This window comes from Melospiza georgiana, chromosome 11 (assembly GCF_028018845.1).
Source record: "Melospiza georgiana isolate bMelGeo1 chromosome 11, bMelGeo1.pri, whole genome shotgun sequence".
Lineage (NCBI taxonomy): Eukaryota > Metazoa > Chordata > Aves > Passeriformes > Passerellidae > Melospiza > Melospiza georgiana.
The window spans coordinates 20,700,000-20,726,245 of record NC_080440.1 but is presented as its reverse complement, the minus strand read 5'-3'; the positions used below and the strand labels follow the sequence as shown (position 1 = coordinate 20,726,245).

General features: G+C 46.8%; 1 protein-coding gene across 6 annotated transcripts in view; it reads right to left on the bottom strand.

Moving 5' to 3' along the window:
- IQSEC1 (IQ motif and Sec7 domain ArfGEF 1) overlaps nt 1–26,246 on the bottom strand; it is a 301,086-nt gene that overhangs the window by 140,255 nt on the left and 134,585 nt on the right. For 3 of the 6 annotated variants that reach the window (XM_058032105.1, XM_058032106.1, XM_058032109.1), the window contains exon 3: nt 24,107–24,193. The exons of the other annotated variants lie outside the window; for them this stretch is intronic. In XM_058032105.1, coding sequence (XP_057888088.1) covers nt 24,107–24,193 — 87 coding nt within the window. The remainder of the gene's footprint in view (nt 1–24,106; nt 24,194–26,246) is intronic. 6 annotated transcript variants of the gene reach the window in all.

Below are 26,246 nucleotides of genomic sequence, written 5' to 3'. Positions count from 1 at the left end.
ATCCCAAGATTCCTAATTTGCTTACAGAAATAAACAGGGTGGTGTGAAGGGAGGAACCCACAAAAGCAGCAAGAATTAGCTCTACAGAAATGGAAACAAACCATATTGTCCAAATAGCTTTTAATTAAAGCACTAAAGCTTGAAAATAGATCTGGGGAGCTTCTGCCACCCTGTAATTTGTTTGCTTCCCCAGCTCAGGGTCTGTGAATGAATTTTGAGGGGGTGGCTCACATATGCCAACCTTGTGGCTGGGTGTTGGTTTAACCACGGAAAAGGGTGAACTTCATTTACTTATAATTCAGTTTCCTGCTTCCCTGTGTGTGCTGTGAGGTGCCAGCCTGCTCACTCAGTGGAGCTTTGCCTTGCTTGTAACCCAGACTCGCAGAAAAAAATCTGCTGGGAGCAGTTTTGGCCCTTGGTGCTATGAATAAATGTTTCTCAGACAGTGTCTTTGTGCAGCAGGGCTGTGCTGTGCATACTGAGGAGATGCTAATTAGCAGTGATTAGCCCCAGCCCCAGCACAGCCCTGGTGACACTGAGCACTCCTGACCTGGGCACTCCTTGCACAGCCCCCAGGAGCAGGATCACAGCTTCATTAGGAACCCTGGCTCTCCTTCCTGCAGTCAGGCATCCCAGGTACTCCCCAGCACCCAAACCCCCAGTCAGGACAGGCACATGTATTTCTAGCTATAAATATAACTATTTTAATATGTAAAAATAATATATTAATATATAAATAATGTATTTTAATATATAATAAATAATGTATTATGTATATTATTATACATTAAGGGATACTATATAATATATTAATATATAGGAATATTATATATATTTAAATTTATATAAATACACCTGAGAGCACAGCTCTCAGCAAAAATGCCCCTCTTAGGGTCACAAGCCACAGGCTCATCAAGGCTGGGAAAGCCCTCCAGGATGACTCTGTTCCCCTGGCACTGCCAGCTCCATCCCACCACGTCCCCTCAGCACATCCAGATGTTTTCTGAGCACTTCCAGGGGTGCTGATGCCAGCACTGCCCTGGGCAGCCTGGGCCACTACTTGTCAAACCTTTTAGGGACGAAATACTTCCTAACATCCAACCTAAACCTCCCCTGCTGCAACTTCTATATGGTTTTTTTTTGGGTGAAGATCAGATATAGGAACAGTGGCAAAGACAGGAGAAGCTTCTGGAGCTGATGTGGAGAAATTCCCTGGATGAGACAGATCCCCACACTATGGGGAGGAAGATGGAAAACAAGCCCTGCACAGGAGGGCTACACCCCCAGAATTGTTATAGCCCAGCCTTTGTACCTGGCCACCCAGCCCAGACTCAGCCTGGCACTGTGGAAAACCTCAGGAGCAGTCTGACAACATGAAAACCAACATTCTAGCGGCCACAAACTCTCCCAGTAGAAACAGGAGAAATCAAATTTAAATTCTACCAAAAGATCTGGATTTAGGGTACAGAAAGTTAGTTAATTCTTATTGAATTTACAGAATAGTATAATCACATCATCACTCCCCTTCTTTCTTCCCAGCTAAAATCCCATTTAAGTCTTTTGGTTTCTTTCCAAACTGCTCAAAGATGGAAAATTAATTAAAAACATAAAAATAACCCAGATTCTGAACACAATGTCATTAAAGCTGCAGCAAACCAAACATCTCATTGCACATGGGGTCACTTCAGGGATGACAAAAATATATCTCATTTAGGTTACTTCAAAATAAGGTTTGTTAGTTTTGTTCTGCTTTTTAACAAATTGACTGGATGGGAAAATAAAATACTGCTGTGAACAAAGTGAGCTGGAAACTCCTGTTTACTCCTAATGAGCACTGGCTCAGGACATTTGTAGCCCAGAAAGAAGCACAGACAATATCTAATAATGAAGCCATTAAAAAGATACTGTTAAATATAACAGGCTTGTCTATATATGTATAATTTCCATTGGTATTAATAAAGATAATTATAAAAATTCCCAAAGTACATTAAGTGCAGAACTGTGCCCAAGGCTTTGAGTGAAAATTGAGCTGAGACAGAGCACAGACTGCAGAACTGCCTGGAATTCTCAGGGAATGCTCCCAACCACCCTGGGGGCTGTTTTGTATCTCCAGTTGGTTTCCATGGAGTTTGCAAGGTCCTTCCAGGTGTGCAGTGAAGGAATCTGCCCCAGTTCCACCGTGACTCAGCTGAACCGTGCGCATTCCTGGCATTTCAGGGAAAGGCGGAAGGAGGGTGGCATCAACTGGAACTAAACTGGGCACACACAGGGATTATTCACTGCTAACGTGGTCAGCCTGGAACCTGAGGAATGTGTGCAATTGTTGGTAGTAACAACTGCTGTCAAGGCTGAAAGGATTATCCAAAGTATGGATATCCTCAGCTCCTGGGTGAGGAGCTTGCCCAGAGCTCCCAGCTGTGTCCATCAGCACAGGAATCCTGACCAACCCACTTCTGCAGTGCGTCATGCAAGAGAAAATACAAATATTTCCAAGAAGCCATTGGTCTAAAATCCAGACAGTAGGCTTTGGGTATCCACAGACAAAAACTATAAACACAATTCTAGTCAAGAGTTCTGTCCTGGAGCACAAAACAAGGCCACAGGCTCCAGCTCTTGTTATTGGCACTGTGTGGTGAACAGAGAGCATTCCCAGCAACTGGGTGTCTAAAAGACCTTATTCCACAATGGTTTAGCAGATTGAAGGGAAACACACAATTAGCTCTTGGCATCTTGAGCCATGATCCAAAGCTCTGGTTTATTTTGCTTCTTTTGTGATGAACGAAACTGGTTTTTGTAAATACAAAAATCAGTATGACTGCAGATTATTTTGGAAACAGTCCAAGATGGAGCTCCTTATATTGTGTGACATAGAGAGGGTAGGGGATGAACAGTGCAGAAGTGAAAACCTCCAGAGGTGTTTAGCTCAGCAGTGACAGCAGACAAGGAGTGTTACTGATGTGGGACTGCTACAGAGCCCCCCAGCCTCTCCATGTGCAGCAGGGACAGTGGGAATCACTGAGGGTTTGGAAGATGTCCCTGTGACTGCAGCAAGCTGCAAAGTGACAGAGCCACCCAGAACTGTGCCCTGGCTGAGGTGGATGAACAGGGACAGTCACTGCACTGCCCAGCCCTGTGCCCACGCTGCAGCCTTGGCTTCACCTCTCCTGAGGGAGGGCAAAGTTCTGAGGAGGCTCTTGCTGGGCTGAGGGGATAATCCTGGGGGAGTCCCCACTCTGATGGCTCAGCCCAGCTGCCCGCCCTCCTCAGGGTCCCCTGGGCAGCCCCACCCTCCGGGCTCAATTTGCCTGGATAATGCTGAGCTGGGGCAGCAAAGTCCCTTCCCATCAGTGCAGATGGCTGCAACTGCTTCATTAGCTACTCACCAGAGGACAGAGGAGACCCCAGCACTACTCCCTTACTGCTGGCAGAGCCTACAAATAACCACACAGCACAAGCACACATCGTGCGAGCAGCCAGAAAAATATCCAATTTGAGAAAAGCCAAGATATTCTTCTGGCACAGAAACGCACAGTGGTGACAGATGAAATAATTGCAGTTGAAGCAAACCCCCAGCTTGATCCCAAATAAAGACTGCTTAAATATATCATCTTTTGGCTAAGAAGGGAGATTCACTTGGAGCATCAGAGTACAAAGATATGCTGTCTGCAGACAGCAGCTCAGAGGGGTGTGAGGGGAAAAGGCAGCTCTGAGCTCTGTCGGAGCCTCAGTGCTCGCAGCACTATGTCCCTCTCACACCAAGGGAAGGAATGCAGAATAACACATTAAATATTTAAGACCCTGTCTGGGGTGTTGCTCAGCGAATAATTGCTGCTGCTTGGCACAGTTTCTTCCCAGGAGCTGGCAGCTCACGGAAGAAAGGGAAACCTGCTCGCTGCAGGCTGATGCTGTGATGCTCCACATGCTCACATACAAAGGAGGACTAAACTATTTCTTTGTATTCCAAAGTGCAGCTTCACTAAATGGAAATCTTCAGCCTTGCTTGAGGATGGTCTGGCACAGCATAGACCCCAGTGTCACTGCTCCATTTGGAAGGAAAGCCCAAAGCGTCCAATCCCAACAGGCAGAAAGGAGAGGACAGAGGGATCATCCTCAGCCAGGACACCCCATCCCCCAGAAAAAAACCCTGAAATTATAATCCAGCCATTCAAAGAAAATCATCCCTTCATGTCCCTTGGCAGAGATCTGGGAGGGCTCATTCCCAAAACCCCACAGGCCCTGAGCTCAAGGCACCCAGGGGAAGGCAGTGCAGCTCCTGTCACACTCCTTCACTTGACCTCCCCAATAAAGGCTCAGAAGGAGCAACCTGAGGGCAATTCTCACTGGGGATCAGGAGCAGAAGCTGCTGAAGGGCTTGGTCTCCTCCCAGAGCTCAGAGGGATCTGAGGGAGCCCCGCAGCGACATCGCTCTGGCTGGAGCGGCCTTCACCAGGCCTGCAGCCATGGCCTGCAGTAATGAACCCACATTAACAATGGCAGTCAGCCCGGGCACTGCCAGGGGCCAGGGCACTCCTACCTTCCTCTTGGCCTCGGCCTTGGCACTGCCAGGCTCCCAGGGCACTGCTGCCTTCCTCTTGGCCCCAGACTTGGCACTGCCAGGGGCCAGGGCACTGCTGCCTTCCTCCTGACCCGGCCTTGGCACTGCCAGGGGCCACTGCCAGCCGTGGGTGCTGTGGTGCTCACTCACCCTCCCTGCCAGGCCAGCGTCCCTGGGCCACCCTTTTCAGGGACAGAGCAGGGCTGGGGCACAGGCAGGAGCTCCCAGAGAAGCTGCAGTGGCTCTGGCAGCTGCACCAGCACATGCAGTGCAGCAAAGCTGCCTCGGTGCAGATGTAACAGTGGAACAGCCCTGCTCCAGAGGATCCTGCAGGATTGTCCTGCCCCTCTCCTGCAGGTGAGTGGGGCAGAGGGAATCAGCACTCCATTGGGAGCAGTCATTGGACACAACCTGTAGATACACCTCCAATCCAGCCTTTCTGCTGGTCAGACAATTTAAAAGCTGCGCTTAAAGAGCTGGCACTGCTCACCTATGGAAAGGCAGCTTTCAGAGGCCAGGGCCTTGAAGGATACCATGGAAATTCCTGCCTCTCATTTTCTCTTCTCATACATTTTGTCCCAAATATTTTCATGAACCATTTAGACAAGGGAGTATTTAAACACGTGTTTAATGCTGCTCTTAGAAATAAAAAAGCTTTCCTTGCTTGGGGCTGAAGTGAATTGCATTCCCAAAGCTGGGAATATGCTGGACCCCTGGCTGGCTCTGAAGTGCTCCCAGCACTGGAAATGGGAAGCAGCTCCTGCCTGTCCTCAGAGTACAGCTGGTTTGCCCAGGTCACTCACACACAAGTGTGCCAAAACACTCATTTTTACAGCATGCTTTCCAAATCAAAATACAATCACAGCATATCAGCATATCAAAGAGATTTTAGATCTGTAAGAAAAACAATGTCCAGGAAACAAAGCCCAACATCACCCTGAAAGCCAGGAGGAAATAGCTGGACTAGCAAGGCTCAGCTGGCTTCCTTAATTTCAGAACACTCTGCAAAAGTGAAATTGAATTTCTGTGCATGGGCAAGAGAATTACATTAACTAAAAGCCATTTGTGCTTGCAAACTTGGGACCTGCATTCCTAGAGCAGTCTGCAGGAGTAACAATGCAGAAGCAGAAATGCTGTAATTTCTGTTTTGTAGTAACACGCACCCTGTACAGTGAAAATGTTCCTTGAAAAATTAAATTCCAAAAACTGCCATTAACTAAAATAACTCCAACAACAACACCTAGAGGTTAATGGCCCTGATGTTTAGGATTTCACTGCTGTGACTGCCTGGTGTTCATGCAGCCCAGCCTTCTGCTGGGTTTTCCAAAGGAGCTGCAAGCCCCCAAGCCCTGAACTCTGAGAAGAAAAATTACTTTATCAGGGGCCCACTCCAGTGACAAGAAGCAGTTTAGAATTTATTATCTGCTGAACATCTACCCAGCATTGTTTTTCAAGGTGCTATCTTGCCAGAGGAACTGATTTCATATTAAAATATTGCAGTGATGTGGTTTTGGCTTTGTTAGAAGTGAAGCCCATCATTTAAATTGCATTTATTCCCAGAGTTACACAAAGATCAGATGTTTATTAACAAGCTTCACTACTATTTGCAGCTCAAATTTAGAACCCTGAAAACAAAACCAAGCTGTACATGTGGCATGGGAATTGGGGTTTTCCAAAGAAGGAAGAGAAGGAGCATGGTGATAGCAGCAGCCAATTGTATATAACTCAGTTTGATGATATTAAAGCTTCCAGATCTATGTTTAATCCCCTGTGAGGCCAAGGTCCAGCTTGCTAATGTAATCTGAGAGCTGAACTGTTTGAAAATATCTTGTTCAACAACATGGTTGGACAAACTTGCTCTTCACCAGGAGGCCTCACTGGTGTTCCTGGCCAGCAGCAGCTTTCCCTTTTTGTTTGAGCATCTTCTGCACAGAAAGTGATGCTTGTGAGAGCCACAAACCCCAAAGCACTTTCACATTATGTGTAAGGTTCCCTGATGGCTGTAAATGGAGCACTGGGAGTACCTGAGTTTGGCTAACTGCTCTTCTCTGGGTGAGCAAATCCCAGCCAACAGCCCAGAGAGACACCCTGCACAATTCCCCACCCAGGGACCACAAACATGCCAGGCCCCCAGGTATCCTCCCATGGCATTGGAGACCACCCTGCTGAAAAACAACAGAAAACAAAGGCTGGGGAGTACCCCTGACATGGAGGTGTAATCTGTGTTTGAATCCCATGTGTCCTTTCAGCAGCTCTATCGCTGCCCTCCAAAAGCAGCTCCTACAGCTCTGTGCAAGTGATGCAGGGAGGATAAACCCTCCCCAAGGTGAGCACAACATGAACACACCCCAGCCTGGCCCCATCCCATCCCATCCCATCCCATCCCATCCCATCCCATCCCATCCCATCCCATCCCATCCCATCCCATCCCATCCCATCCCATCCCAAGGCAGACTCACACAGCATCACCTGAACTCAGCCTGTCGCTGTTGCTGCAGGTGCTGCAGGTGTGTTGAGGCTGCACACTGTGACAGCTCCTGCTGGCACTCAGGGCTGCCTCAGGGACACATTCATTTCCATTTTTCCCCTGGTTTTTCAGCCCAAGGTTTGTTTCTCACCTTCCCATCAGCAGCCCCTACGTGCCCAGGTCAGAGTGGGATCTGGGGCACGTCTGCAGCTGGAGCAGCTCCCTGCACTCTGCATCCCACAGGGACAGAACAGGGCTGGGCAGGAGATCCACAGGCAGCAGAGCTCAGCCTGCACTGCCAGGGCTCACCCATCACCTGCCATGACAAAGCCACTCGTTCCTGCAGCTCTCCAGAACCATCACATTGCCAGTTCAGCATTCACATGACTCCCAACCTGTTTCCATCCATCCCCTCCCAATCAATGAATATTCCCCTGCACGCCAGTGCTGCTCCTCTGTGCTCACCCAGCATTTCACAGGAGCAGCACATTACAAGATTCTGTGGATCAATGAGCATCCCTCTTTTGTTTCCCAGGAAATACACAGAATTACACACGCTGCTAAGTGCATTCAAAGACCTACAATCCATATGCTGCTTCCCTATTATTCAGCAAAGCTGCATTTATAATCTTAATCCCATCATTTCTCAAAAGGAAAATTGACAGAGATATTTCAGATAAGTAGATTCAATGGCTTAAATTCTAGTGCACTCTCTCAGTCTGTCAGAGGTTATGATGCTTCTTTTTAAAGACAGAAAACAACTTCTTCATCACTCCACATGCACAGTCAATGTTTCAGTGATCCCACTCCTCTGCAGGCTCAAACCTACAGGCTGAAAGCACGGTTAGATTTTTTTAAAAAGAATCATTGCCTTCTGGAAGCAAAGGCTTACAAACCTAAGTTAAATAACATGCAATTAGCAAGCTAGCACAGAATCCAAACCCAAACCCAAGTGGAGCTATGTCAGCAGGTCTGTAGCCAAACAACAAAACGTGGGGTTAGTGGTGTGTGTGCTGGGAAAGGGATGGGCAGCTACAGAGCAGCTCCTCAACTGAAACAGGATTTTCCAGCAAGTAAATTGGCAGTTTACTTTTATCAATTTACAGTAATAATAATTCTCACTGCCCTGTATTTTGATATTAAAACAAACCAGTTGAAACCACAATAAAATGACCATGGGATTTAGACAATTCAAGAGCTCCCCAGTGCTTCCCAAACTCATCCTAAATTCCAGTACTTACAGCAGAACAGCTCAGGGTGCCTTTGCACCCATGAAAACTCCTGCAGTTTCAGTGCAAACCCAGAAATCAGGATGTGCAGCCCTAGGTGCACCCAAAGGTTCTGGCTGTGCTTGGATGCAGCTGGATGTGTTTGGAGGCCAACCCTACCTGGAAAATGCTCTGTGTTCATACACACACACACACACACACACACACACAGAGTGCTGAAATTCTATGGAAAAACCCTCAAAACACAAGGAATATGGAAGGAAAATGTCAAAGTAAACTTTAAATGAGTCTTCCCCATTTCTCAGTTTTACTCAAAGACCATTTTCATCATTTACCTTTCCCACAGCAGAGAATCAGATGGAAGAAACACCTGGCAGAAATCTCCCATCTGCCTGGAGGAGGCACCACTTCACCTCCAGTTTTGACCTCCACAGCCCCAGGTTTTCCACTCCAGGTTAAGATAAAGCATCTGACATGGACACTACCAAAATCTGCCTCCCAAATGCTCCTGCTCCTGACCAAGGTAACTTTGGGCTTTCTGCAGAGGGCTCAGTGCTGTGGCCAAGACAGGTCCTGTAGTAATTACAAATCCTCTGAACAGAGAGAGACAGAGCTCTCCCAGGATTTTAGAAGCTGTGGGAAACTTAGAGGAAAGAATTCAAACAATTATTATGTCTCTTTCTGTAACCATTGTTTACAGATATGGCTCTCCAGAGTGTGCTGTTCATAGTTCACCAATAGTGTGACAGAAGATTCCTAAAGGCCAATCAGGTCTTAGTCCACCATTGTTTCTATAAGAACTGCAGATTTCTAATAATCAGGTGTCTTTTCATGCCTTCTGATGATGGAGTCTCTGTATTACCTTTGGCTGTCCCCAAACCCCTTCGGTGATAAGGTCCCTAAAAGGAACTTGAAAGCCAAGCTCAGCATCCATTTGGCCTCATGTGGAATGAAGTCACAGACTTCCTGCTGCTCCACTACACACCTGAACCTTTGCCTCCCTTCAGGGCTCTTTGATCATCCTTCAGTCTTTGATGAAAAGCATCAGATGAGTTGATAATGCCTATTTGTTGCTTTCAGCTTTACTTCTAAAAGCAGAGGCTGTTTCCTGCCTTAGCCTTGGCTGTTTCCTTCCCTCCACCAAGGGAGGAGCTGTTCCAACCCAAGGACAGCTCCTGTCCACGTCTCCCTTGGAATCCAGCATAAAAATAAACACAAAACTTCCAGTGAGCTCCCTCAAATCAAAAAGAAGAACAATTTTAAAAGATGACTCAACACTAAAGTTACAAAGTGTGGAAGAGGTTTTACAGCCAACTTCTGTGAGCCATTGAGAAGTTTGATAAGAGGATCCATGTTTACCCCTGAAAGAATTCCTACCAAGATCGTTGACATAGAAACCAAGAAAGAAAGAAGGATAAATAAGTGAAACTTGTAACTGCTTATTCCAATAAACTCTTTGCTTTTCTCTCATGACCAATGAGCAAAGTGTAAAGTTATGAGCTTTGTAAGAATGTAGAACAAGCATGCATGCTAGAATAAAAACAGGGTTTGCAGCCTTCTGGAAACGGTGTTGCTTTGTATTGTCTCTGTCTCAACTACAACAATAAAGAATGTCCTGGTGAGAAAAGTCCTGAAGAGCTCCAGGCGCGAGGAGAGCACCTCAACCCCAAGCTGGATGCTGAAGGCACCTCCAGCACTCCAGAGGGTGGTGGGCACAGCTGAGAGTGACCCTAACAAAGGACTGAGGTGACTTTAATGAGAGCAGCCTGAGCCCAGCACACAGCCTGGTCTGTCAGGGCCATCAGCCTGGGCAGGGACGGCGCTGGCAGAGCCCCCGAGCCGGGGACAGCTCCTGATTAATGACAGCCCCGGTTGGGTGACAGGGCAAAATGATTGGAGCACCATTGCCTGATCAAGATTAATTATCTCCCCACCCCAGCCCCTGGCAAACGCGTGTCGTAAAGCAGCAATTACAACTAATTGAATGCTCCGTAAAAATGAATTTAATCAGAGAGAGCAAGATGGATTTCAACGCTATCTCATTTTCAGGTGTGCAATGCTCCAGTGATTGGCTTGGAAAAAAAAATTCAGAGGTGAATGAGATGTGACATACTTTCTTTAGGATAAAATGCTTACATTAACGGGTCATAAAATGGGTTGATTTTATGCATTTGTTCTAGGAATGCATATGCCAAAGATCATTACAGGCCAAAGAGCACACAAATAACATAAAAATAGCTAAATACTTGAATGGCTGCAGAACAGGGAGGACTTGCTTGAAGCACTAGAAATTAGAAAGGGACATATTTTCATTATATTGTTTTGTGCATTTTCTCTTGAATATGGGAAATAAACATAACTCAAAGGAAACAGCTTTTGGTTATTTGAAATTCCAACTTCCCAGCTTGTTTAGCAAATAAAGACAATTATTTAAGATTTTCTCAAATCTCAGGTCTAAAGGGAAAACAGCAAAACCTGTTTTTTACAGAAACAACTGAGATAAAACATGAATGGCACATAAAGGTGTTAGCTGGGCACAAACAAGGTGGCCTTGCTCATCAGAATTCATAGAATTCACAGAATGACCAGGTTGAAAGAGACCTTCAAAGTCATCAAGTCCAACCCATCCCCAACACCTCAACTAAGCCCTGGCACCCAGTGCCACATCCAGGCTTTGTTAAACACACCCAGGGATGGGGACTCCACCACCTCCTGGGCAGCCATTCCAGAGCTTTATCACTCTTTCCATGGAAAACTTTTTCCTGATACCCAACCTGTATTTCCCTTGGTGAAGCTTGAGGCTGTGTGCTCTGGGTGTGTCAGTGCTGCTGCAGACAGAGCCCAGCCCCAGCTGAGCACAGGCACCTTCCAGGAGCTGCAGAGAGTGATGGGGACACCCCTGAGCCTCCTTTTCTCCAGGCTGAGCACCCCCAGCTCCCTCAGTATAGGGGCTGTGGAACCATCCCATACCAGCACATTTATTTCACAGAAACTTTAACACCAAATGTTTGCCTTGCACTCACTATGGAACCAAAATATTTTGGGTGGGGCCTGAGCAACCTGCTCTGGGGAAGGTGTCCCTGCCCATGGCACAGGATGATTGCTCAGGTCCCTTCCAGCCCAGCCCATGCTGTGATTCTGTTTCATTCCCCATCAGCTGCACAGTTACTCTCTCCTTCTGACCTTGCAGCATCCCAAACCCAAATCTGGCTGGCTCTGAGGAGTCCCTCCCATCCCCAGGAAGGTCCCCAGGGTCTCTTTGGAGGGTCAGTGCCTGGACAGCTCCGGGTCATGGCCAGGGAGCCGGGTGGTGGCGGGGCTGAGGAAGGTCAGCTCAGCTCATGGCTGGGAGCAGGAGGCTGGAGAGGATCCAGACACAGCCAGAAAAACTCTCCCTGAAGTCATTAATGGCATTTCTCCTCGTGGATGGACTCGGTGCAGTTCTGCCTCTCCTCATCCATCCATCTGTGGCAGCTCAGCACAGGAGGGATCCCTGATTCCAGTGAGGAACTGGAGTCCCGAGCTCCCTGCCCCGACCCTGGGCTCTTCCTGAGCCCCAGAGCCCCTTCCCTCTGCCAGAAGGGTGAGCAGGGGGAGAGAGGGGGATAAACACCCAGGCAATAGGATAAAACACCCAGGGAATGGAATAAAACACCCAGGGAATGGGATAAACACTGAGGGAATGGGATAAAACACCCAGAGAATGGGATAAAACCCCAAGGAATGGGATAAAACACCCAGGGAATGGGATAAAACCCCAAGGGAATGAGATAAAACACCCAGGGAATGGGAAAAACCCTGAGGGAATGGGGTAAAGCACCCTGAGAAAGGGATAAACAACCAGAAAGTGTAATAACACCCGGGGAGTGGGATAAACACCCAGAGAATGGGATAAAATACCCAGGGAATGGGATAAAGCACCAAGGGAATGGGATAAAGCACCAAGGGAATGGGATAAAACACTGAGGGAATGGAATAAACACTGAGGGAATGGAATAAAACACCCAGGGGATGGGATAAAACACTGAGGGAATGGAATAAAACACCCAGGGGATGGGATAAAACACCCAGGGAATGGGATAAAACTCCAATGGAATGGGTATGAACACCCAGGGAATGGGATAAAACACCCAGGGAATGGGATAAAGCACTGAGGGAATGGAATAAAACACTGAGGGAATGGGATAAAATACCCAGGGAATGGGATAAAATACTGAGGGAATGGAATAAAACACTCAGGGAATGGGATAACCCCCCAGTGCTGTTCAGTCCAGCCCCTCCTGGACAGGAGCCTCCCATCCTTGAGCAGCTGCTGCAGTTAAAAGAAAATGAGAAACCCACCTGAACCACAGAATCATTGAGGTTGGAAAAGGCCTCTTAAGATTCTAAGCCCAAATTTCCACTCAACACCCCCATGACACTAAACCGTGTCCCTAAAAATGAGGGGAAAGGCTCAGAATGCCAAACACCTTGTAAATTTAACTATTATAAATTACTTCAGTAGATGTAGCACAATAAACCTGGATTTTCTGCTGATTTTCAGCAGATATGTTCATCTAGCAGTAATAAAATCTATAGAATCATATTGTTTCATACCTTTTAATAATAAATTTCTTTATTTGAAAACCTACTGGCCTAGGAGAGGTGTTGCTGTGTGTCTCTCCTGTTCTCAGAGCCCTTCCCAGCCAGCCACCAGTGCCAGTGGGATGTTGTTGGAGAATTTTGCTCAGACATGGCTTAAAGAAAGAGGCCATGAAAATATACAGCTGGTGGAAAAGTAAAAGGCAGCTGTGAAGCAGCAGTCCTCAAGCCCGTTTCTGTGGATGGCTAGGTTCTTGGGCACATTTTATAAACAGCAGGATTCTCAGACAGCCTTCTCATAACAGGCAAACATTCTGTCCTCGGGAACAGACATGGAGGTTGAGAACCCTTCATATCAGGGTGAGAACAAAAACCTTGGTTTCAATAAACAAACCACAGGTATTGAAAACAAAGGGAGGGGTTAATGTTTGCTCGGTAGCCTATCGTGAGCTCGAGTTTTGCAATATGTATGATCTTAATTAACACGGTTATAAAAACGTGCCTTTGGATCAATAAATTTGGAGTCGACGCTGGTCAACAAGGATGGGTCGTCTCCCTTCGCTTTCAACAGGATGTGAAACAGCTCCTGTGGCTTCTCCTCTGCTTTAAACACAAACCTTCCCTGGAACACATCCTGCATTGCACTCCAGACAGGTGGGGACACAACCAAACAGCCTGTTTAGCGTAATAATTATAAAATTTAGAGACATTTATGGTAACAGTTATAAAAGATATAAATGACATTGACTGTAGGGCATCCTGGCATATATATCCATAGATATCCATAGATATCCATAGATATCCCATCTCCAGTGTTCATAGGGTGCAGAAGGACATCGAGCTGGCCTCCTCCCTCCTGTGCAGCTCCTCGGACCAAGCCAGGCAGGAGAGATTTACCGGGAAAGCTTCGGGAAGGCTGCATTGGAGCTCCCTCTAGCCCCCACGCCAGGAAATTGTCAATTATTGAAAATAAAAAATAAAAATAAAAAAAAAATTCCAGCAGCACCCGCACGCAATCCTGGCACAACACAAAGGCAGCGAGGGCTCCCACAGATGTCGGGATTTGTGGGTTTTGGGGTCGGATTTTCTGAGGACTCCCCACTCCGTTCCAGGTGAAAAAGGAATTGGTGCTGCACGTCAAATGGGACATCTGGGAACTGAATATTCCAGAATGCAAATGTTCCTTTTCTTCTTGCAAAACTGTGGCTCAGGGGGTCCCAGAGGGGCTCAGCCTTTCCAAGCAGGGAATTCCAAGTGCCCACCCCTCACCAGTGACCTCAGGTGCTGTCCCAGAGCTGCTTCATCCCATCCCTGACCATCCCACCCCACTCACTGCCATCCCTGGGCACTGCTCAAGGAAGGAGCTGCCTTGGCCATAAATTCCTTTATAATTCCAGCTCCCCACGGTTCCTGAGCTGCTGGGATGGTGGCAATCTCTGCTCCATGGCACAGCTGCTGGCTTGACTAAGGGAGCATCTGAAACCTTGACTGCAGCCGTGCTGAGATCAACACCCTGCTGCATTTTCCAGGGGATAACTCCTTCTCCTACATTACACAGCATTTCCCTTCAGCTAGTTAAAATCTACTTTGAGGGATGAATATCTTAATTCATCTCAGCTGAACTGGTTTGGTTTGGGTTGGTTTTTTTTTTTTTTTGCTCCATCTAGTGGTGCACAAAAATCCATCCTGCTCCAGCCCAGAGTGTCCACACACTGCTCTGAGCTGTGTCAGGGACTTCCAACAGCTGTTAAAGGAGAGAAAATAATACAAGCACAGAGAATAACAGCAAGGCAGTGGTTGCTGTGCAAAGCTGGAGTTTCACCCACCTATTTCAGGCAAATTCTATGTAAGAGCTGAATATGTTTGCACAGGAGAACTCCACACTGCAGAAGGAAAACAAACCAGCCTCATCCTAAACAGTGCCAGTGCCTCAAGGTGACAAAGGAGAAATTCCCCATCTGAACTCCCTCAAAGCAGCAGCTTTCTTGAAGCCCTCTGAGTTTATAGAATGGAGAAAATAAGAAAAAAATAAGAAAAATGCCATTTCTACTTTGTTTCCCATCCCAAAATGTACAGTAAGACAGTCCTCATTCTTCACAAAAACAGTGCAAATTCACCACGGAAGGAAAATTTTTCTGCTGGTACCTTTCCCTGTTTTATAATAGCATGCAGCATTTTAGGTCATCTACTTCCAACTCTGGTTAGCTGAGAGAGCCCTTACCAGCCTCTGCTGCTAAACCCAGGGATGCTCAGCATGTTTTATTCAGCCAGCCATGATTTATTCAAGGAGGGAAATGTTTACTCCTGCATTTCTGGCTTCCACTGCAGCAGGGAAGGGCAGCTCTCTGTGTGCTCCTGAAGAGAAGATGCCACAATTCAGGGGCACTACAGCTCCAAACTCAAACTGTTCCAAATCCCAGCAACCCCTAATGAGCCTATTTCCCCTTAATTGGAAAACTACTGGATAGAAACACCCCATGCCAGTGTCCTGTGACAGCCAATAATGCTGGGCAGGCTTTGCCTTCATTTTCTCCTGAGCCTCATCATTAACTGCAGCCACTTCCAGGGTAATCAACGCTGGCCCTGCAGGCTGGGGGTTGAATTTGCAGGGTTAAATCAGCCTTGCTTCTTTGCTTTCCTTTGCACAAATAGATAAAAGGTACTCATTGAAAGATTGGACAAACCCTCCCCTCTGCAAGGGAATAATTACAGTGATCCAGAGTTCAGCTCACTGAGGAGAGAGTGGTAATCACTGTTTACATCTGGGAGGGAGATAAGCAAGTCAAAATATCAGAAATTCCTACTGTTTCTATCTTTGTGAAGCAACTCTGAGAAACTCTTAATTACAGAGTCAAAGACCCAAATGCTGAGCTGTGTTCAAACATTTCAGTGTTTTGCCCTGCCCAGTAAACATCAGAAGAATATATTCCAGGGAATATAATTCCAGATATATATTCCAGGGATATAATGAACTGCAGTCAGCCACTACACTATTTTTTGCATACATTATTTTGACATTTTACAGTGGAAATGAGTATTCTTCCTCTATATTGTAAAAAAAAGCAATTAAGAAATGTGAAACTGAGAACATTCAATACCAAAGAACAGCAGCAGCCACAGAGTGTGAGCAGTGAGCAGAAATGATGCAGAGAAACTTGCAAAATCATGAAGGCAGATTATTCCTGTGCCAGTAAATCCCTGCCCAGGCCTGGACCCTGCACAGTCACAAGGGAAGCACAAGGGAACATTTCACAGCAAGGACAGACACACTGGATCCAACCTCACAGAAGAGCAAATAACCTGGATTCTGGTTTTTTGGAGATTCCTTTAGGGAGAAAAAGCACATTGTAAAGATGAGAGAGAGAGCCTCAAGCTGCCTTCACAGTTCTTCCATCCTTGATCCTGGTGATTCTCCTTTTATCCCATCCTCAAAGCCACACACAAGCACAAATAAATTCCTGCTTTTCCCCCTGCACCAAGCCACCTCTGCCTTTACACCAGCCCCAGACTGTGGGGAGCAATATTTTACCTCATGACAGCAACAACAGATTGAAGAACTTTTCCCCCCTCTCCCAGTCCTTCTTTCCCACTATTTTCAGGGTAGTAAATGCCACTGCAGAGAAATTCTGTTCCCTGCTGCATCTGCTTGCCCTGGTTGAGTTGGAAAACCCAACCAGCAGAAGTTCTCTGGTTATTTCAGAGCCACAGGATGCGTCTGGAAAGGCGCAATCAACCAAGAGCCTTGTGAGCAGTGGGGACTTGCACACCCATGGGCACAATCTCATTTCTCCAGCTGCAGCCATGGGGCTGTGCAGCTGCAAGTTCATTCCTTCAGTGACAACTGAACCACAGCTTGGAGAGAAACATTTTCATTGAGGAGGCAACAGAAGCACGTGAGCAGCGACCTCTGGTTGATCCAAGCCTTGCACAGAGGCCAGGGAAAGGAGAAGACAGAGCTCAAAGCAGCTTAGGGTGGAAGCTGGCATGGAGAGAGATGTGGTGCCACCACAGAAATGTGCTGGCTGCTCAGAACCAGCAGCAAGGAAAGGAAGAAGGGCTCCTCTCCAGCAGCAGCATCCATAAAACATCCCATGCTGGTGTTTGCCCCACCTTGAAACAAACTTAAACCTGTCGCAGACAACTTTTATGAAAACTCCTTTCCTTAGGATTTTTCCTCCTGAGGAGCTGGGAGGCCTCAGGAACAAAATGTAAACATTGATTATCTGCTGCTGTGGAATGCAACAGGTGCATCTGTGATTGGTCTCATGTGGTTGTTTCTAATTAATGGCCAATCACAGTCAGCTGGCTCGGACAGAGAGTCTGAGCCACAAACCTTTGTTATCATTCTTTGCTATTCTATTCTTAGCCAGCCTTCTGATGAAACCTTTTCTTCTATTCTTTTAGTATAGTTTTAATGTAATATATATAATAAAATAATAAATCAGCCCTCTGAACCATGGAGTCAGATCCTCATCTCTTCCCCAATCCAAGAACTCCTGTGAGCACCATCACATAAACCAGCCCAACAGAGCCCTCACAAGAGCTGCCCTCCCACCCCACATCTGGCAGAGAAAAAATCCCCTTGGGCTGTGCCCTCCACACCACACAGCAACAAAACTCACACTACACCTCAGGGCTTATGGTACCGTTTATTTGAGCTCAAAATCAAGTGTGCACTGGAGGGATCTGTCCACAGCTGGCGTGTGTCCTCAGCTCTGGGCAGGAGGAGAGAGCTGTGGGGAGCTGGAGAGGAGGCAATGTCAGACTGGCAGCACGGGGTCCCAGGGCAGTGCCAGTCCATGCCCACAGAGAGGGAGGAGAGGAGCTGGGCACAGGAGCAGGGGCTGCAGCAGAGCCCAGCTGCGCTGTCATCTCGAGGAGGGGCTGCTAGAGCCCGAGGGTGGGCAGCAGAACTGGTGCAGGACACTATCTTCCCTGCCAAGGAGGGGGCAAGAAAGAAAAGAGACAGAGGAAGAGAATCACAGGGAGCAGCATTAGGAAAATTCAGCTTGAAATCGGTTTGATTTTGTTTTCACATTCACAAACACTGTGAGCTGTTTGTAAGCACCACCCAGTTAACCCATTTCCATCTCAGAGACAGGACTCTCCACAGAGGGAAGAACAACCCAAGGAGCCAAGGCCAACGCTGATGACTTAAACTCTGAGAAAAACACTGCCTTGGAAGGGCCACTTCTGTTTTTCCCATTAGAAAAATGACATTAGGCTGTCACTTACATACCCAGCCCAATGTGGCCACAGCCCCTTCATTTTTAACACGCTCAGAACTCCCCACAGGTATTTCCACTGCCCACATTCTGCTGGAAATGCAGAACAGATGCATCCCCGCAGTGAGGGAGGCTCACACAGAAACCCTGGTGATGACCAGGTCTGCTCTCCACCCTTCCCTCCCTCCCTCCCAGGGGCAGGAAGAGCTCTGTCTCCAGGAGGAGTTGCCAGCATCATGAATGGTGCCACCACGAGGCAGGAGCGCTTTGGAATACCCACATCTGTAATGCTGGAAGTGCTTTATGGCAGGGAAGGAGATGCTGGCCTAGCAGGAGGCTCCAGCCACGTCTGAACCAGTGACACAACCACGAGGGGCCACTGCCTTTCAAGTAAAGAACAGGCTAAAGGAGGAGGATGGAAAGGAACACAATGAAGGGAGGAAAACAAGAAAATCCCAAACCAAATTTCAGGCTGTTCTGCCAGTTCTCCCAACTGTGCTCAGGAGCACAATCCACCATTTGCACTCCCTGCATCACGTAGGCATCAAGTGGAAAATTACAAGTATTACTCTAATTATGCCAGCTTTCCCTTGCCATAGGGTGTGAGCACAGATGCCTTATGTAATCAGCTGAACCTCACACTGACTTGGGGCAGGATTTGGCCACAGTTTGGATCTGGTTTGCTCTGTCCATCTGCATCCTGCCTCTCTGGGCCACGTGCTGCTGGTCTGGGCTGTGCTGCTGTCACTGCTTTGCTCAGTTTGAAAATTAAAATACCACCAAGCTTTTATATCTCTGCATATTCTAGAGAGAGCTTAAACATGCTGAGGTGTACAGCTAGAAATTAGATCCCTATTCAACATTTTTTATGGTAGAAAATGTTAATGCATATTATATATGCAATTATGTATGAGATGCCATATCAGTGCTAGAAAGAATTCTGAAGTGCAGCTCTTTCAGAGATGTCCTTACCTGGGACTAAGCACTGACTGGCAGCTGCCACAGGGCCAGGGGCTCTGCTGCGTGCTGGGGGATGTCTCTGGAAGTGTTTGCAGGGAGGACACAAGAAATATTTGCTTTGTGTCCCAGGGAAGACAACAGTGCCCAGCAGTGGGAAAAAATAAACTGAGAGTTGCAAAGTACATTTATCTACAAAGAGATGTTTTTTGTTGTAGGGGTGGAAGCTATTTCTCAGTTTTCCCTGGCTGTGCTAGAGTGCAAAAATTCCCACTGAGCTCTTGGGAAGAGCTAAGGAAAACCAAACCACTCCAATCCATGATGGAAGCATCTGAAAGCTCAGCACTGTTGCAGGGGAGCCTCTGTGTTAACCAGTTATGGTGGCAAAACAGCTCCAAAGCCTCCCAGGGGCTCAGACAGAAAGAAATAGCACAACCAATCCTTCTATCATCGTCCACACTGTGGTTTGTTGCATGTAAGCCAACATTACCTGGTGAAACAAAGATCCCACATTAAAATTTCACACAAGTACAGTATTTTCAGAATGATGGTTTTACCTCCCAGAGGTGCTGATTAAACATTAAGCAGGCAGAGACTGCAAGAAAATGATGGGATTTCTTTGGTACTATAACATCCTTTGCATTATCATTTTGTTTTCACAGGTCTCACTGGGGAAAAAAAAAGAAAAGAAAAGAAAAATCTCTAGCTTCACGATTTAAAAAAATGGTCTTTGGACATGATAAGGGCATCTAATTTGAGATTAGAAGGATGGAAGGTAGGGTGGATGGAGACAGGAATGAGTGACAGCCAACATTTGATGCAAATCAGAGCGAGGAAGTTACAGTTATGAAAAAACACATCAGATGGAAAGATGCTCAGACATCAGTGGTAAGCAAATGTGTCCACAGTTGCAGTTTGCACACATCAGCCTGTTCCATACCCACACAGGGAAGCAGACAGGAACAGGGCTGGATATCCCCAGCAGGGGCACTTCTGTACATGGAATTTTCTGTGTGTGAGGCTCCTGCACAGACGGGCTGAGGGTCTGACTGAAGTGTGTCTAAAGAGGTGTCACAAAATCCCAGACTGGTTTGGGTGGGAAGGGACATCAGAGCCCCTCCAGTGCCATCCCTGCCATGGCAGGGACACCTCCCACTGTCCCAGGCTGCTCCAAGCCCCAGTGTCCAGCCTGGCCTTGGGCACCGCCAGGGATCCAGGGGCAGCCACAGCTGCTCTGCCCACCCTGTGCCAGGGCTGCCCACCCTCACAGGGAGGAATTTCCTGCCCATATCTGTTCTAAACCTACTCTCTGTCAGTTCAAAGCCATAGAAAGCCTGTTTAGAAAATGCTGGGAACCAACTTCCTCAGGCAGGACACAGAGCTGATGAAATCCCCCTCCTGCAGATCCATTTCAGCTCTGGGCTTTGCCAGCTCCAGCTGTGAGGCCTCTGAGATGCTGATGCGCCTGCATCAAACCAGAGCCTCAGCAGCTGAAGTACAGGACTACCTGGATTTCTATTTTCTGGGTGTTCCACACTCCCTTTACTTTGCTCTTCACACAAGATATAAAATCTGCATGTCGCAGACATCTTTTATGGAAAATCCTTTCCTTAGGATTTTTCCTCCTGAGAAGCTGAGAGGCCTCAGGAACAAAATGTAAACAATGGTTATCTGCTGCTGTGGAATGCAACAGGTGCATCTGGGATTGGTCTCATGTTGGATGTTTGTAATTAATGGCCAATCACAGTCAGCTGGCTCGGACAGAGAGCCGAGCCACAAATCTTTGTTATCATTCTTTTTCTATTCTTAGCCAGCCCTCTGATGAAATCCTTGCTTCTATTCCTTTAGTATAGTTTTAATATCATATTATATATCATAAAATAATAAATCAGCCTTCTGAAACATGGAGTCAGATCCTTGTCTCTTCCCTCATGCTGAGACCCCTGTGAACACGGTCACATCTGCATTCCAATGACCTCTGACAGACCCAGGGCAGCTCCTGGAACCTGCAGCTTCCAACCAGGGGCTGCTGTTTTCAAAGCTCTACTCGGGAGGCAGGAAGGGAAGGGAGTCAGAGAAGCCAAGCTACAGACATTGCTGGTCTATTTTTTAATTCCCAAACAGAAATAACCCAAAAAGAGCAAGCAGAGGAGGCATATGGGCTAACTGGAACCCAGACAAGCATCTAGCTGGAAGGACACAACAAGCTCAGGCTTCCCAAGACTTCCCCTGTAATAGGAGAATGCAAGATAACTTGTGTTATTTCTGTCTCTTTTGAGCATTGTAAAATGAGTGAGGGATTACTGCAATAGCTGCAGTTATTAAAAATGCATTATTTCCCTATTAACCATTCAAAACAGATGCCAAAGATCGTCTCGACCAGAAATAAAACTGCTGGAGTGAATAAAACATCCAGCAATTAGCTAACAGCAAATCAGAGATGCTCCAGATTTCACTGTAGTGCATTCATTAATTGCTTCTTTCAGAACAAATTTAATTTTTAATTCTGGGCTACAAAATTAATCCCTCAGTGTATTTTCTAAATAAAGCCTCAAAACTGCAGCCAGACCAAAGCATCCACGTCTGTTAGTTTTGTTTCTAATGATTTCTATTTATAAACTGATAAATGGGAAGACTAAAAGCTAAATTTAATGCCATCATGTGTATGAAGAAATGCAAAGCCCAATCCTGTTAGAGCTCTAGCAGCTCATTTTCATTCACAGCAAAGGGATCCCCATGGACAGGTCCTGCACAAAACCAGGTGCATCATTTGCACTTGACTCAGAGATCACAGTTGTGGTGATGGCACTTTGGATATAACAACTTCAGAAATTGAAATTATGGGCAAACCAAACCAATTCCTGCCACGAGGACGATGGTAACAGCCTGGCTCCAGCACAGCAGCACATCTGTGAGCAGGGACAGCATAAACATTGCAGTGTCATTTGGAATTAAATCCCATAGACTGAAATATTGTGGTTTGCAGCTCTTTTAATGCTTGCCAAGAACAGAGTGCTGTGGGGTGCAGGATGATGTGGTGGAGGTGTGCACAGTGCAGTCCCTGCTCAGAGCAGGTGCAGCCAGGGCTGTCCCACTGACCTGAGCACGGCTGGGGACAGAGAGCCCACACCCTCTGCTGGCCTCTGCCCCAGCGTTTGGCCAAGACCATGGTGAGATTCCCTCTCCCCCTACCTTGTGTCTAATTGAATTTTCCTTGCTGCAGTTTGGTTTGGTTGCCTCCTGTCCCTGGGAGAGGCTGGCTGCAGCTTTTCCATATTCCCCCTGTTCACAGAGCCCCAGGCTGGTCTGGGTTGGAAGGACTGAAAGCCATGGCAGGGACACCTTCCACTGTCCCTCCACCCGGCCTTGCACACTGCCAGGCACCCACAGCTGCTCGGGGCTCCTGTGCCAGGGCTGGAAATCTCTGAGTGAAGAATTTGCCCTGGTTTCCACCCAGAGCCTGCCCTGGCCCAGCCTGGGGCTGTTCCCTCTCCTCCCATCCCTGTTCCCTGGAGCAGAGCCCCATTTCCCCTGCATGTCCCCTCCTGGCAGGAGCTCTGCAGAGCCACAAGGTCCCCCCTGAGCCCAAATTTCCTTGATATTTCCTTGAAACAGGGCCAGGGATCAGCTCCTTCCACACCCCCAGCCCTGAGCCATCAGCTGGAGGTGACACAGCACTCTGAAACTGCTCAGGCTCTGCACCCCCAGAGCAGGGAACTCCTGTCCTCACTGCACAAAAAACCCTGAAGAAATTCAGAATTTTCAAGCACAAAGTTAAGCTGCTCTAGGCTTTAATTCCACAAGAAATATCACTGATAAAAATAACACCCTGTGTGGAGCAAGACACTGAGACATTCAAGGAACAGCTGGTTTTCCCATCAACATCCCAACAGGAAGATCCTTAAAATTAAAGCACTATCAACTAAGGACACAGGAAAACTAAAAGCCTCACTAAAAAGCAAGCAGGGAATCTAAGAGTTTTCAGGCCCTGCTCCTCACCAAAGGAATTTGAGCTGTCTTACAACTCAACTATGGACTCACTACCACCAAATAAATGAAGGGCTCTGATGGGAGAAAAAAAACCAAACACACAAACAGATGCTGCAACACAAACCAACAGGGTGAATCCAAGCATGCATGGATAGAGGTAACTAGGGGATGAAATATTCAAACCAGAAATATGTTTATGCATTTACAGATTTAGGATTCATTGTTTGCTTTTGTCTTTCCTTATTACCCGTGCAAAGTGATTTTGATTTTTCAGCACCAGGCTTCCAATATTTTGATATAAATATTATTCATGAGCTGGCAATTATCACTAAGTCGATTGCTAATAGCAGAAGTAAAAATTCCAGACAATATTTTCCATGGCATGCACAGTTTTTTAACAGTTTTCACATTTCCAATGGCTGAGATTAGCTGCCCTCTGATGCTTCTCTAAGATGTTACAATAAACACTGGCATTGACAATAAACTGTACTATGGGATGTAATTGCTGCTCTCTGCATTGGATCAAAGAGAACACATAGATAGTAAAGGCATCTATGTTAAAAGAAGCAATATGAGCTGGAAAATGTGTCTTTTTGATGTATTCAGGGCCTGGATGTGTTTTAAACCCCTTTATTTCACTCAAATCCAAGGCAGTGCTGAGCCCTGGGCAGGTCCATGCCTTTAACCTTCAGAGGGTTAAGCACAGGGATGAATTCCTCACCTACTGGCAGGGGTGAAAAAAAAGAGTTGCTAAGGAAAACACCAATATCCTCCATAAATTATATAAATATTTCAGTGTATTTCACGTGGGAGCTCAGCCTGCACCTCCCTTCTCCCTGCCTTTGCAAGGTAAAGGGGGATGTGCCCTTAAAGCACATGGCACTCACTTTACAGAGTAATTCCAGAGTGCCTGAGAGAAGGACTCACTGCAGTGATGGGTCTATCCACAGCTACCCTACAAGACCTCAAAAATATTGGATATTTGTTCCAATTTTTTTTTTTTTCCTTTTAAAACTTAAGCAACTATTGCTTGTCTCATGCCAAGTGGCAGCACCAGATGTCCCTCAAAGAGCAGCAGAGGGTGGAGCATGTCTACTCTTACCTGTACTCTGAGTGTGTGGCAGGGACAGCTAGCTGGGAATGGTACAATGGAGCTGGACAGCAAAACTGGTGCAGAGTATTTAAAGACCTACGACACAAGGAGAAACACAAAGTCAAACCAGCAGTGTTGAGAAAGGGGCTCTTGAGAGGAAGGCAGGTGCTGACAGGAGAACTGGAAACTCAGGAGAGCGGGGGCTGCAATTTGAGGCACAGCTGTGAGATCTGGATGCCAGGGGACACGGGGAACGGTGCCAGGGTTAAATGCACACACCACAATGATGGGGAGGAGCTGCTGCAGTGAGGAGTCAGTCACAGGTTTGCTGCAGGGTTAAGATCAAATGCCAATTGAAGGCCTGGGGTTTGCCTTGCCAGGTGGGAGGGAGGCAAAGCTGAGACTCTGAGGGTTGAAATCCCTGTGGAAATGAAGCTTTAGGCTGCACCTTACTCTGCACCAGTCAGGCTGTTCTCTGGCCATGGAATTATGGATGCACAGTGCTCTGCATGAGGAGGGACAGTGCAGTGGACATGGACACAAAGCTTTCTTCAAGCCCAGCAATGAAAAACATACGGCAAAACAATGTGAAAGAACCCAAGTTTCACCCGTGTTTTAAGCAATATTCAGACCTGTGCAATAGCAGTTTAATTGTTCAAATTTGTTCATTTGTTCAAAGCACAGAAAGAAAACAAAAAATCCTTCACAGCACAAAGATATTCTGCAGCCCAGATCATTAGATTGGTGTTGTTTCACTAAAACAAAACCAGACAAGAGGTTTCCCCCTCTGAAGGAAAGCTTGGGAAATCTTTAAGCAGCTCACAGCACACGTCCCTGGTTCCTGGTGTTTGTGCCAGGAAACATTAAACACGGCTCAGCACAGCAAGTCTTCCACAATAAATCCACCTAATCAAATTTCTCAGGACACAGCATTCTTCTAGGAAATCATAAAAAAATAATCAATATCTCCTAGCTCTTTGAGCGGACGAGGGAGCTGTTAAATTGAAAATCCTCCTTTAACTTGTGAGCATGCAGCCTGACAGTTAACAGAGGGGGTGTGTGTGTGCTTGTGTACACAAATGCACTTTTTAACCCCCATCTTTCTCTTGTGTTTTGACAGAAGTCTCAGAAGATTGATTTTGATTCTTCTGCATCCCTGAGGCTTAAAGTGAATCCTGTGAGGTCACTTTCTTACGAGATCAAAGAGAGCAGTTAAGCAAAAAGAAGTCAGGCTTTGTTCAGGAAGGAGTAAGTTACTAATCCTTAGGAAAAAAGGCAAGGTCAGCCCGTTGTGATTCCTGCTGCCAACACTGTGTCAGCAACTGCATGGCCAGGATCAGCTGGATTTCTGTCCAAAGGTGGTAACTCCTGTGAAGTGCTGGAGCTTTTGGAGATGTGGCTCAGCCCACACACACCCCAGTGTGGGATCTGACACCTCACAGGGCTCAGGTACCCATGGGGGCACCTTCAAACCCCTTGGGAACGCAAAAAACCCTCAAACCAAAGATGGAGAACAACACTGAAAGCGTTGATGGGCTCCATCAAAGCAGCCAAAGCTGATTTTCTGTCAGGAAAAGCACACAGTGCTCCACACGAGCTGCTCCCCTCAGTCCTGGGGCAGAAGGGCAAAAGTCTCACCCTGGGCAGGGAACTGTTCTCATGAGGAACCTGCTCCTCCTGGCCATACCTGGTTCTTCCAGCAAAAGCAAAAGAAGAAAATGCAGGAAATCAGTAGGAGAGTGCTCCAGATTCCATTCCCACCACTGTTCTTTTTCTACACAGAAGTCTCTTTCTTCAGAGAATTAACCAGTGAAATATGAAAGAATATGAAAGAATCTCTCTGGATTCAGCTCTGCTCAATAAAGCTTTTTGAACAGAGCGTGCTCCTGGCTCTTCCAAAATCATTCTGCCCTCAAGGCTCCCTGAATATGTCTTGCTCCAATATTCCTGGGTTCCAAAAGAACCTGGACAATAAAGAAGGTGGTGGAATCTTGTCACCGTCACATTTTCTGAAAAATCCTCCTTGCCCAGGGTTCTTCTCCTGGGAAGCTGAGAAGCCTCAGAGAAAAAGGAAACAATATTATCTCATTTGCTTCTCCTGTGTTTGCTGCTTTGGAATGTGGTCTGGAGATTGTTTATCCAACAGGTG